At 41.4% G+C, this 13,476-nt stretch overlaps 1 protein-coding gene across 1 annotated transcript; it reads right to left on the bottom strand.

The window, feature by feature from the left end:
• Window positions 1–1,021: 1,021 nt before the first annotated feature.
• LOC311606137 (putative vomeronasal receptor-like protein 4) lies at window positions 1,022–1,924 on the bottom strand (the record flags this gene model as incomplete). Its single annotated transcript, XM_084797206.1, has 1 exon — window positions 1,022–1,924. One exon carries the CDS (start codon window positions 1,922–1,924, stop codon window positions 1,022–1,024), a length of 903 nt encoding a protein of 300 aa, XP_084653332.1.
• Between the last annotated feature and the right edge of the window lie 11,552 nt (window positions 1,925–13,476).

Raw genomic sequence — 13,476 nt, 5'->3', positions numbered from 1 at the left:
CCTCATGGGAACACAAAAGAAGGGGATGCAGGCTATCTGCATGAGACCTGATAGGCTGTGGTCATAGGTCATATGGTCCCTTTTGCCAGAGGTCTAGGGGAAGGGAATTGGATGAAAGAGGGAGGGAGAGTGGCATGGGAAAATACAAGAGAGGGGATAACAATTGCAAGTAATATGAATAAATTATAATAAATTTTTAAAAACTAAAATAAGAGAAAGGAAAAAACAATCTATGAGAGGGGAATTTACATATAAGTGTGCCAGTGAGTCCTATCTAGGAACCTGGCCTCCAGACCTGTCGTGACATCCTTTGGGAGAGCCTGTTCCCCAGTGTCCTGTCATGTGACTTTAAGGCCTAACCTGATTATAATTGTCCCACAGCATTGACACTAGTTTTCCTAGCAGTGTTTGAACATAGCAATGTTATATAGTTATCGACTAAAATGTGCCTTGCTGTGAAGACTTCACTGGTCTCGCTGTCATCCTCACTCAGCTCGGCAGGCTCAGCTCAGATAAGAGAGTCCTCCCCACCTCCACCAACCCTCTCTTGCTCTCAAGCTCTGGCTTTGGATGGAAATTAAATACTATTTTCTGACAGTAGCATTACCTAAAGTATTTTCCCCAATGCTAATGAGAAGCTAAAAGTCACATGACAAGGATGGTAGAATGGGAAAATGGTAAGAAACTGCTGTCCATACTCCTAGAAACACTGAATTTAAGATTGTGTGGTGACAGACTTCATACAAAAATGAAATGTACTTTTATAATGTTTAACTTAATGTTGTAATACACTAGAAAATTACGACAAATGGCAATTTGATGGGGAGTACCTGTAATTCTACCATTTGAGACCCTGAGGCAGGTCAACAACAGCCTGTGCTATGTACTGACTGCCAGGTCAACCTATGCTACACAGCAAACATTACATCCTAACCTCTAATATTTATAATGGCAAAATAATTTACTATGTACATATATTTAGCTCATAGAGAATAGCAGTAGAATGTAATTTCTACCCTTCTCAATGAGTATGCAAGACATTAGGAACTCGGACATCTCTGCTAATTAGAACATAGGGGCTGAAACTAGCATAACCAAGTTCTAAAAATGTCTTAATATTTAGTAGAACTGAATCATGAGACACTGTGAAACCTGTGTAGAAGGAGAAAATAAAATCTACCCAATAGAAGAAAAGGAAGCAGGTCATAAGAATGAGAACACTCCATGTAGCTCTGATTTCTGGAGAGGAATTGTTTGCAAACCTGGAGCTGTGAAGGTAGAGGACACGCTGGTGATGCTTATACAGATGGAGGGCCATGGACCCACTGCTCCAGCCCATCAGACTCTGAAAGATGGCATCACGAAGAGTCATGAGAGAGAGGAAAAGCCACTTGATGAAATGTCTGGATGGCAGCATATAGCAGTGACCAATGAATGTTCCAGCTACAGACTTGTTCAAGCCACTGCCAGATTTGATGTAACAGAGCAAGTTGGAGCTTATGATTAAATTTACAATCCAAAAGAGGAAGAGAAAATAAAGAACTTGCCATGAGGTCTGTGGCTTGAGCTTTGTCCAAATGGTAGTTCTGGGCCTGATGGTGACAACCTGGACCACACTGAGGAGACAGGTGGTGCAGATGGAGAGGCCCCGTGCCATCCTTGCCAGATAAACCAGAGCTTTGCAACCAATATCTCCCAGAAAGTTTCTGAAATAAAACACTGTGACTATATCTGTGATTCCTGTGCTACAAATAATAATCACATTAGAAAATGCCAAGTGGGTGAGAATAACGTCTACAGGCTTTTTCTCAGCCCCCAAGGCAGATGTGTACAGCTGTCTCACAAACACTAGGATATTTCCTACAATTCCAGGTCCAGCAAGAGAAAGAAAGACGATTGCCTGGGTAATGTGATTCCAGTTCATCTTCTGACTTTACACGTAGCACTAGGAAAAATCATCTGAGAAACACACATAATACTTTCTCTGCTTGTTCTGATAAAAAGAATGGTCCCAACTATGTAAACACATTTGGTTTTTTGCTTTATGATGCCTGACCATTTGTTGATGTTCTTTTTGTTTGTTTTTTCTGTTTGTCTTTTTTCATTACCACGGAAATGATGATAGCTACAATCAGGACATAAACTTGACAGTATCCTGCCTTTCACAATGATCCTTCATCCCTCAAGTTCATATGAGCATGCTCTTCCCCGACAAAAGCTAAATTCATGGCATCACTTTGTCAGTTTTCAAACCAACACAGTCCTGAGTATTAGCCTGACAGGCTCCTCTGTTTTCTCTCATCTCATCCAGTGTGACCTCAGGCTAGTGGACTGTGTGGGACTTCATCCTGATCCTCTTCATGTGCAGCCATCACTCAATTGGTTGTTGAATTAGTGAAAATCTTGCAGCTTCTCAGAAAGCTGTGCTTGCTCAAGAGGACCAGTTTCTCCAGGAAGAGGACATGCTATTCTCTTCCTGAGCCCTTTATCATAAATTATACAGAGGTTAGTGACTGGGTCAGGGTGTGACCATCTAGATCACTGGCTTCCGGGTGGGACAAGTATGGTAAAAAATTGTGTTCCCCATCTTCATGGGTAGAATTATACTGAAAGTGGTTTCCTTTTGAGTGCTATTTATTGTTTTTACTTTTTCTTCTGGGAACACTTACCCTAACAAAGCTCCAGGAAACTGCTCTTGTAGAGTCTTAACAAAGGCACTTCTCACTGACTGTTTTAAGGTGCGTTCAGTCTAGAGATGTTCTCAGTCAAAAATCCCCCCAGCCGGAGGTTCCTCCTCAAAATCTCACACTGTGGATGTAATAATTTTATGATTAATATTTTTTCCTTTCTACATTGAAGTCAAAACGAACCTTTGAAGTAGAAACTTATTCCACTTGCTTCACCCCTCGCAAAACACAGAGAGCTTCACATAACAACCTTAATTGACTTTGCCCTCTACAATTTGGTGTCTTCTTATCAAAACTGTTTCTAAATTACTCTGAACCCTTCTCACTTACAAATGCAACACTGGAGCTTATCTTCCAACAGGAATATGTGTCATGTCCAAAGCTGATCTTTGCCCAACTACTACGCCTTACAGCACCCTGCTTAGAGTTTCATCTCTTATGCTTTTTCCTAGCCTCAGAGGCCTACGTTGCTTGTATATTTGTCCCCTTTATTACCAGGGGAGTAATCAGGCCTCAGAGACACTGGCTTGTATGTTTTATGTTTGTATTAGTTCCTGCTCAAAAAGTTTATAGGTTGCTCAAGGAAGCTGTTAGTTTTAAAATTTCGCTTTATCACAGATGAACTGACGAAGCAATTTTGAGAAACATTTGAGTCTAGCTTTTTCCTGAAGCTTGATAATTCTGAGTACCCTACAGAAGTCATTCACTTTTGATGGCACATTTGATAAGTATTTAGCACTTTCTCACTTGCACAATGATGTGATCTTCCACACTTCAACAAATTTACTGAAAGGCATTGGCCATCCTTCAAGAAACTCATCAGCAATGCTTTGTTTTTTCTCAAAATCCCTCTTATTGATCTGCTTACAATTTGATCACTTTTCAGATGTACCTATGTGATCACTGAGATGCCAATAGAAAACTTGTAATGATGAAATTGTCTAAACATCTGAGTTGAAAAGCTACACACACACACACACACACACACACACACACACACACACACACACACACACATCCCTATCCCAAGGTGACTGGGGAGAGATATTTATATACATAGTTAATAAGCTTTCTCAACCCTCATTCCTCTAGCATGTAAGAAATAACAAAGAGCAATCTGTGTGAAAGTAATCAAGCCAGATTTTTATTTCTGAAATGGATCATAGACTGTAGAGTCAGAGTACATATCCAGATTGCATGAGAGAGAGAATCATGAAACTAGAGAAGGGTAAATTATAAAATCAACAAGCTCAAGTTCTGCAACGAGCTACCTTGTCTGTCAAACTCTGCCTTTTTAAAGCCTCTATATATGTCTGTCTTTGAACATTTCACTTGGCCCCTTAAGACTCACTAATGTGGGAATGGTGCTTTGTACCATCCAGGTGCATTGTGAGGACTTGTGGAGCAGAGACACATAGTGCTAGGACAGTGCCACGTGTCAACCATGCTGTAATAGCAACTGCTCTGTGATTTAGTGTCATGTCAGTTTCCCCCACAATTCTCTGTAGTTGCACTATGCTGTTATGCATCTGTACAGGGAAACTTCGAGAACTATAAAACCATAACAAAGAAAGGCACAGTTCCCCATTTCTATGAAGGCTAAAGGGGACTGATTAAGATACTATTAAGTAGAACCTTTCCCTCCTGTGAGGAAGAAACACAGACTGGTCAAACTACAGAGAAGAAAAACTTCTCCTCACTCAAGCTGAAATTTCAGCCCATGTCTCCTGTACCTGCCTGGGCTGTGAGCAGCATCTCTGGTCCAGTGCAACACACACAGCTGCACTCGGCTCCCTCATGGACACAGAAACAATTCTGCATGGCAGTTGGGAAAGGAGAGACAGCTTTCTCCCTGGATCTTGTCACCTTCCTCTTCCACAGCGACAGAGGAGCCCTGACCCTTCTCCTCAGTCACCTCCCCTAACCTTCCTACCTCACAGCATCTCTGTCGAGGTGAAAGGCAGCTTTAGTCCACTGTGACATGAAGGAGCAGAGTCTGCAGGGCTCAGGGAGGGCGTCCTCACAGCACAGCCAAGCCCTGCTTATCATTCCTGAGCCCTGTGCTCACAGCAGCTGTCACCGCAATAGGATGACACCATCAGGAGTTTGGATTCCCCAGGGGAAAAGGGCTCCTTCCGCAGGTCTCCATCCTGGAGGCCAGCTCTGGATCCCTGGTGGCCTGTCATTTGCTGAGCCATAAACTTTCTGGTCCTAATTACAGTGCCTGTGTGGTGACAAGGAGGGCTGGGAAGATCAACAGCACCTTGAGTTTCCTGGCTTCTGGGACTTTTTCCTTCTACCTCTCCCAAAGTCAGGAACTGAATTGGGAGAAACTTCTGAGAGACTGAACTAGTCCATCTTTAAACATTTCAAAGTTGAACAACATGAGGACTTAAGAGATGGCTCAATGGTTAAGCACTTGTTTCTCTTACAGAGGACCCAGGTTCAATTCCTTGAACTCTCCAAGACTTTTAACATGAAGGGGTTTTGGACTTTGTCAAGTGATTTTTCAGCAACTAATGAGACGATCGTGTGTTTTTGTTTGGTTGTTTGTTTTAGTTTGTTTATAGGGTGTCATGTTGATGGAATTTCATATATTGAACCACCCCTGAATCACTGGAATGAAGCCTTCTTGATCATGGTGGATGATATTTTTAATGTGTTCTTGGATTTGGTTTGTGAGTATTTTGTTTAGTATTTTTGAGTCAATGTTCATAGGGGAAATTCTTATGAAATTCTCTTTCTTTGCTGAGTCTTTGTGTTGTTTAGGAATCAGAGTGACTGTGGCCTCACAGAATGAATTTGGAAATGTTCTTTCTGTTTCTGTTTTGTGTAATAGTTTGAGGAGCATTGGTATTATCATGTGAGATCTTTCCATCTTTTGATATCTTCCTCAACTTCTTTCTTCAGAGTCTTGAAGTTCTTGTCATTCAGGTCTTCCTCTTCCACCAATATATTTTATATTATTTTGGCGAATGTCAAGGGTGTTGTTTCCCTAATTTCTTTCTCAGCCCATTTATTGTTTGTATACAGAAGAAGTGTTGATTTTTTTTTTTTTAGTTAATTTTGTATCCAGCCATTTTGCTGAAGGTGTTTATCAGCTATAGGAGTTCCCAGGTAGAATTTTGGTGATCATTTATATATACTATAATATCATTTGTGAATAGTGATTTTTGACTTCTTCTTTTCCACTTTGTATCCCTTTGATCTCCTTTTGTTGTCTTATTGCTCTAGCTAAGACTTCAAGTACTATATTGAAGAGATATGGAGAGAGTGACCAGCCTTGTCTTGTCCCTGATTTTATTGGAATTGGTTTATGCATTTCTACATAATATGCATTTCTACAGAGCAGAATCTTTCCCTAAATGATTAGGGATCTGCCACTAGCCTCTGAGATGACTTTTTAAGTTATCTGTCTTATTTTCTCCTCCAATAGTATATATTTTTAAACCTTCAGTGCTGAAAACTTTAGGAAATAACTTAATAAAGGATGGCAAGTAGTGAAAAGTATTCAAATACTACATCCCACAGTAATACTAATCCTTTATTAAAATATGCAATCAAACAATTTTATCACAGTATTTTTACATTATCAATTATTTGATCATCTATTTAACACTAATTTCCCCCAACTTATTTGAACTAAGACTCCACTGAAAATCCAACATGTGCTTTCTTCAAAATTTCTTTAGATTTTTTGTGTGTGTGTGGAGCATGGTGGCATTTCCAGCACCAGGAAGGCAGATCTCTGTGCCTTCCAAGCCAGCCAAGTAAAACACTGTCCAAGTTATTACTGTGATTAATAACTTCATCAGGATTTTCATCCTGGGTCTAAACTCAGTGGTGGATCTTCCCCAAAAAACATGGAATCCCTAAAAACATTAAGATGATCTGTGTCGGAGGGGACAGGCAAGTATGGTAATGGTAACAGATAATGATCACAATGGCTCCCTCACAGCAATCTTTAGTATTGATTGGTTGACCACAGGGTTAGGTATCTGTGGAACTGAAGTAGAGGAGAGCCTGCGTTGGTTGGTTTTTGTCAACTTGACATAAGCCTGGCATATATGGGAAGAGGGATTCTTAACTGAGAAAATACTTCTGTGAGATAGGCATGTATGCAAATCTGTAGGGTATTGTGAGTAATAATTGACTTGGGAGGACCCAGCTCTGTGTGCAAAGTGCTAACTCTTGGCAGGTTGTCTTGAGTCCTATAAGAAGGTAGTCTTAAAAGCCATGGGCCTCAAACTAGTAAGCAGTATTCGTATGGCCTCTGCTTCAGTTCCCGCCACCTGGTCCCTGCCTTGAGTTTCTGTCCTGTGGCAGAGTATGACTTGGGAGTGTAAGCTGAAATAAAGCACTTCTTCTGCAACTTGCTTTTGCTGAGTGAAAACCTTGACTAAGGGAGAGCTACACCTTAGTCTTACTTGATCAGCACATGGAGGAAAACCCAGGACTTAGTGAAACAAATCTTACTTGAGTCTTTAGAACAGAGACTCAGTAAGGCCCCAGGTTTGAGTCAATGCTCGGTCTCATTACACCCCACCTCCTCCAAGGAATGTGAAGTCTCACGTCAGCTCTGCTTACCTGTACATACATTAATTACCTGTCACCCAGACTGACACCAAAAATTCTACAGTCACTTAGCTAGGTGTTGTGTAGTAGGGATGGAACTTAATGGAGCCTTTCAGAGATGAGTAACTATTTGGTACAAATGACACTAAGTTCTGGAGATGTAGCTCGCCATTCTGCACTATAAGTCAAAGAAGGCATTTCCTAAGGAGAGATGATCAACTGAGTTCTGTCTCAGCTTTACGGTGCCTTATGAGTGCTATTTGGAAACCTCTGTTTCATGACAGATGATCTCTTGTTTCTCCCTGAAGACTTTCAAGATTTTGTTCATTATTTTAGATTTTTTAAATTTTCATAATATACGTTTGGACATAGACATACCGAGATATAGCCTGCATGAGGTTTCCTGGATTTTTTAATTTAAAAGTTTATTATATCAAGCTTCAATCTCTTTTTAATTCTCCTTCAAACTTACTATAAGAATTTACAGGTAAAATGTGGATTTCATGTTTCAAGGTCTATCTTTCTAGAAAGAAAACTGTAAACTCCTAAGAGATGAAAGACAGTCACTATGACTGTTGGGTCTGAGGGATACACAAATGAAAAGGAGAGAACCACCAGCGTCTAGGTATACCAAACACGATTTTATTCACTGTGGAGGAAAGACTTCTGGCAAGCTAGGATTGCAACAGGCTCTAAGCTGCTGCCTCTGAAGGGAGGGAATGAGGGAGGGGCACTTTTAAAACAAGCAACCCAGTGTTCAGGGGAGGATTAAATCAGCATTCAGTCATTCTTTGAAGTGACAGGCCCCTGTCTGACTAAGGGGCCTGTTCTGGGGAATGATAGTTTTGTGATAACGGGATGTTTGCAAGGCTCAAGGCAAAGCAGCAGGGCTGTCTCTTTCTATTGCCTGATGAAGGCCATTTGGCCTTTTCTGCAATTAGGGAAACTCTAAAGACAGGGGTGGCAGGAATCTAGGGTAAAGGGCGCTTGGCAGATGGCCCATTCCCGACCCTTCAGTGACTGCTAGTTAGACACTGCGGGCTCATGCTGTTAGAGAGTGTAATGGGAGGTAGACCGTGAGCCAAGAGCCTGGCACATGTGAGTGAGGATGCCCTGAGTAAGCCTACTAGTTTGTCCCCTGAATGTCTGTCAATAAAAAATGTTTCTAGATTTAATTCTCAAGAACCAACTCATTTATATTTGTAATGTTTTTAAAGCTTTAGTTATTGTCTTAGCTAGGCTTCTGTTGCTGTGATAAATAGCATATCCAAAAAGAATTTCTGAGCTTTTATATGAAAATAGGCATTGTAGATATCTATTTGTCCCTTTTGCCAGAGAGAAGGGAAGCAAGTCTTTTGGTAGAAGGGAAATTAATTTCCTTTGAATCTAATTTTCCTGGTTTTTTGTTAATAAGGGGGTGTGTACTTTGTTTTGTAGCTGATTCTCAGCTGAAATAAGGATGTCCTTCTCGGGGCGCAGGAAGGCTGGAATGCTGGCCAAAGGCTGGGAATAGGCTGGGTACATGAAATTTGCTGCCCACATGCTTTTGTATCACCTGAGGCTAGCGAAGTACAGGTAATTTTGGAGCAGTCTGGAATGCCAGTTAAAAACTGGGACTCAAGCTGGTAGGAAAGTTCATCAGAACTTTGTGGTTTACATTGGCTTTTAGCAAATCTAGGACTGGCTAGTCTTCAAGGACAACCTGAGGCTAGTGTGTTCGGAGCAGTTTAAACTCTTTAGTTGCTTGGAAATCTGCTTGGGCAAGTACAGACTAGGAACAGAAGTAAAAGTTAAACATCTTACAGGAAAATTAACTCCATTTATTAATATTAAAATTCTGAACTTTTGAAGTCTTAATATAACAACAGTGAGGAAAAGAAATCTGAAACATTTTTATATATCCCTTATATAATTTTTTAGACCTTGCAACGTGCCTTTACATATATTAAATTGCATGTCAGATCTTCACAATTTACTTAAGCTTTTATATTTTTAGGCCTTTATAACTGTCGTTTATATAATCTTAAATTACTTTCATAAAGCTTGTAATTTATTTAAGCCTTTATATCCTTGGACCTTTATAACTTATATTTTAAATCATTTTCCTCGACCCTACCAACCTTAAGAAACTCCAAAATCTCTTTTAGTGTGAAGCCTGTTGTAAGATAACTGCACAAGTCTGCTTTCTTTAAAGCAGGAGACCTAGTAGCTCTAGAAAAAGCAAAGCCTGAGTTTTTAACGTATGCAATGGACTGACCAGGCAGCTGCAGCTGTGCTTGCTACAGTTAACCCTCTACATCATCAGAAATCTGAGAAGGATGAATTTGGGAAGGAATCATTATCCAAATAGCATCTCTATTCATTAAAATGACATTGGCCTTTGGTATCTCCCCAGGACAGCATTAAGTCTTCCATTGCCACACAGGGCTTTATTAGCTTTAGCTGCCAGACCCAGAAGATCTGAGACTTCCTGTGGATGAAGAACTTGAAAGGCTGTCTTGGTGAGGCAAAGAGGGGCAGCCAGTTCTCCAGGGTCCTGCTTGTCCACTGTTGTTTTAATTGAAAATCCCTGATCATTCTATTTTACCAATAAAGACTCAGGAGCCAGATGCTGTGGTGAAAAAACCTGCTAGCTCAGAGAGGCAGGGAAGAACCCAGCTGACCTTCCTACTCAGCTCTCGTCCCAATGGAGAAGATCCAAAAGGCTCACTAGCTCAGCTGACGGCCCAGGAGGAGAAGGCCCAAAAACCTAAGGCCAAAGGCTTGCTACCTCAAAGCCCGAAAAGACAAAGGCCAAGGAGCTGAGAGGCTCAAGATAGAGAGATAAGATAAAATCCCCAGTAAGGAGCTAAAGTGCCAAAGACCAAAGATCATGTCAATACCCCTCAACTCAAAGTCCCTCCTACTGTTTAATTGCTCTCAGCTGGTTTCTTGCTCTGCCTCTTGACCTAGGGCTAACTTTATTAAATCCTGTGTACAGAAAGCTCTTGGATTAAAGGTGTGCACTGGGGTTGAACCACACCTTAATCACCTGTTGTTTACAGTAGACAGAAAGTTCTAGGATTAAAGGTGTGTTAGGGCTCAACCACAAGAAACAGGGACTCACAGTTCAATCTCAGGGATCACAGTGGGATCAAAGATCCTGTAACAGCCCACAGTTTGGGTATGGCGTACCCCATCATCTTCTCTGAAGGAGATCTTAGGGGTGCCTCTAGTATCTCCCAGTTGTCTATTATGGGAAGCTTTTTTATTAAACATCTTAAATGACGATCTCCTTCTTCTTAAAAGAATATGAACTTTTGACAAGTTTAGCTTGGATTACTGTAAGCAGGTATACCCAGAGTCCTTACTGAGAGATTTGAGACAGAGGGTTTTTTTTATTCCAAAACCATTGTGTGTGTGTGTGTGTGTATGTGTGTGTGTGTGTGTGTGTGTGTGTGTGTGTGTGTGAACCATTTTGTGAGTGTGTGTGTGTGTGTGTGTGTGGTGTGTGTGTGTGTGTGTGTGTGTGTGTGTGTGTGTGTGTGTGTGTCTGCAGGTAGGGGCAGACAACCTGAAAATCTTAGTAAATTTTTTTTCTGATAAAGTAATTATGTTGCAGAATAACATCAATATTTGTAACCTAGAGACCATTAAACAGAAAACTATAAAAACCAGACATCTACAGGAATTCAGAAAACATTAGCATCAGGTGGTTTTTGTCTTCACAGATTTCTAAACTATGTTTAATAAGCTTATAAATCTTAAGATAGGGAAATTTATGTTTTAGCTATTTTATACAGAGTTTTTAGCGCTTTTTTCTATTTTATTTTATTGGGATTTCTTTTATTTCTTTCTCCCTTCTCCACCCTTATCCCATCCAACACCAGGTAGGAGAGAAAGGTTAGTGGGGAGAGAGGACATAGTTCTCTTTAGCTACTTCCTGGTGGTTAGGGTCCTTGGGTCCCTTGGGGCAAGTTCAATCTTCATTTCTGGGTATCTCTGACTTCATCTCATCAAACCACGACAATAGCAACAGGAACAGCAGCGGAGGGGGCCGACACCAGCAGCCTTCTTCTTTCTTGGCACCCCGCCCTCCTTTTTATCTTGGCGCTGGCATTTATTCGCTCCCCAGAGTCCTCAGAACTAAACTATCTGCAGCTGACAAGGAGCCCCTCTCAGAGCCTGCATGAGGCAAATAGTTAGCTGCTGAGGACAGTCTCAATCAGCCCCATATCCCACACCTGGGATTCCAACAAAAACATGCTTACCGAACCTGAGTTTTTAAAGACACCAAAACTTCAACTACACATAGTGTGTTTGGGGGGGGGGTCTGTTTTGTTTTGTTTTCTCTTTGTCCTGAAGTCAGTGGCCTTCTGACCCAGAATAGAGATTTTGGAGGAAATTTTTAAACAAATATGCTTGGGTCTGAAGAAGAAGGAACTCATAACCCAAGTCCAGAGCCAGCTTTTTAATAAAGTAGAACAGCATAAAAACAATTGCCCCAGCCCAGTGGTGAGGGATGGCAGCAGCTAGCATCCCACGGTCAGAGACAGGGACCAGCTGGGAGCCGAAGCAAGTAGGGAAAAGGACAGTCTTCAAAAGCAGAATGAGGGGAAAGGGTCACCAACAGAACGGCATAGAGAAGTGAAGTACCCGATGAGAGGGACCGAGATAGAGCAAAGCCCAGGGGGAGCACGTGAGGAAGAGCATCCTGTCTTGAGGAACTCCTGAAAATGCTCTAGCATGCAGCTGTTGATGGCGCTCCCAGCCTGACTCCAATCTCTGCAACAAGACTTGAGAATATAAATACAATAGACACTAGAGGACAATGCAAAGAGACCCGTACAGCAGCATAACGAGGGAAGAGCAGAGGGATGCAGCTGTGTGGTGGGCCAATTCATTCATACATCAAAACCCGGAAGTGCAACAGGCATCCCCTCTGTCCCAGACACTAGGTCTACAACTGTGTCTCATCTTGCCTTTGTCTTTCCAAATGCCAGGACTCCAAAACACAACACAACTCCCACATCAGTCTAAGCTTCACAAGCACATTAGTTGGCAATTCTCTTTGTTTTGCTTTCCGTTTACAAATTTGGGGCAGTGGCAGTCTGCATTCCTGGGGGCCATTTTGGACTTCCTCCCTCTGAGACCTATCCTGGATCGCTGGGCATGAGTCTGAGCTCTCAGCTGTAATTAAAAGATGGCAGCCTATCTATAGGCTATAGGATAGCAGCCTAAAAGCACAGACGTAACCATGTTGTGAAGGAGGGGTATGGGGAAATTTAATTTTAAGGTGAAAGTAAAGGAGGGGTATGCAGAAACTTTATTTTAAGGTGAAAAGCACAAGACTGTCAATCTCTACAGAAGCAAACAAAAACTGGTCTGTGCTGACAAGTTCAAGTGGTCAAGGCAACTCAAAACAGTATTTGGGTCTCTGCATAAACAAGTTACAGAAGCCAAGATAGCAGTTAGCCAAATCATAAGAAGTAGATGGTCATATTGTACATTTCTGTATTGGGGTCAGTAAGTTAATGTTCCTGAGAATTTATCTTTCAGGGACTGGCTAATGGGTAACAACATAGATGTCTACATAAAATAGTGTTTCTTTAGCAATTACAATCATATGTCAACATCTTTAATGTGTTTGGAACTCATACACAATGTTTATTCTTAACTGCTCTTTCATGCTTGGCACCCAGCAATGCCAAGCATTTACTAGCTATAGTGAATTAGCTTCTCTCCCTGGTCATCCCCACTTTGTAACAGACCTTCAGATAGAGGATGCTCCATGACATCCTCTGTTCTCCTGCTCATTGGTTCAGAACAGCCTCTCAAACAAAGTAAGTGCTTTGTACATCGGTAGCGGAGCTGGTTATCATGGGAGTACATTGAAAGCAACAAGAAGGCAGGAAAAGTTTGGAGTGTCTTACAAGAGCAAAACTGTAGCATGCAGAAAAAAATAAAATTGTAATTTTGGGTGGCTGCATGCCCTCTTGTATTTCCCTATGGAGCTTGCAGCCAGCTAGACTGCATGCTAGGAGTGGTGAGCTAGTGAGAATTGCTGCTCACTTCCTAGAGCCTGAACCAGTCCTCAATTACTTAGAACCACCAGTGGTATGTAAAAAAAAAATCTCAGTTTATTGCTGTGATACATTAGAAGGGTAAACCACAGCAATTCCAGTAAATCTGGCATTAGATCATACAGAAATAGGTGTGAAAAGAAATTTATTTC

Source organism: Acomys minous (genome assembly GCF_964271855.1).
Source record: "Acomys minous genome assembly, chromosome: 9".
In the NCBI taxonomy this organism is placed as follows: domain Eukaryota; kingdom Metazoa; phylum Chordata; class Mammalia; order Rodentia; family Muridae; genus Acomys; species Acomys minous.
The sequence above is the reverse complement of the archived record's forward strand: the minus strand, read 5'-3'. Positions and strand labels throughout refer to the sequence as shown.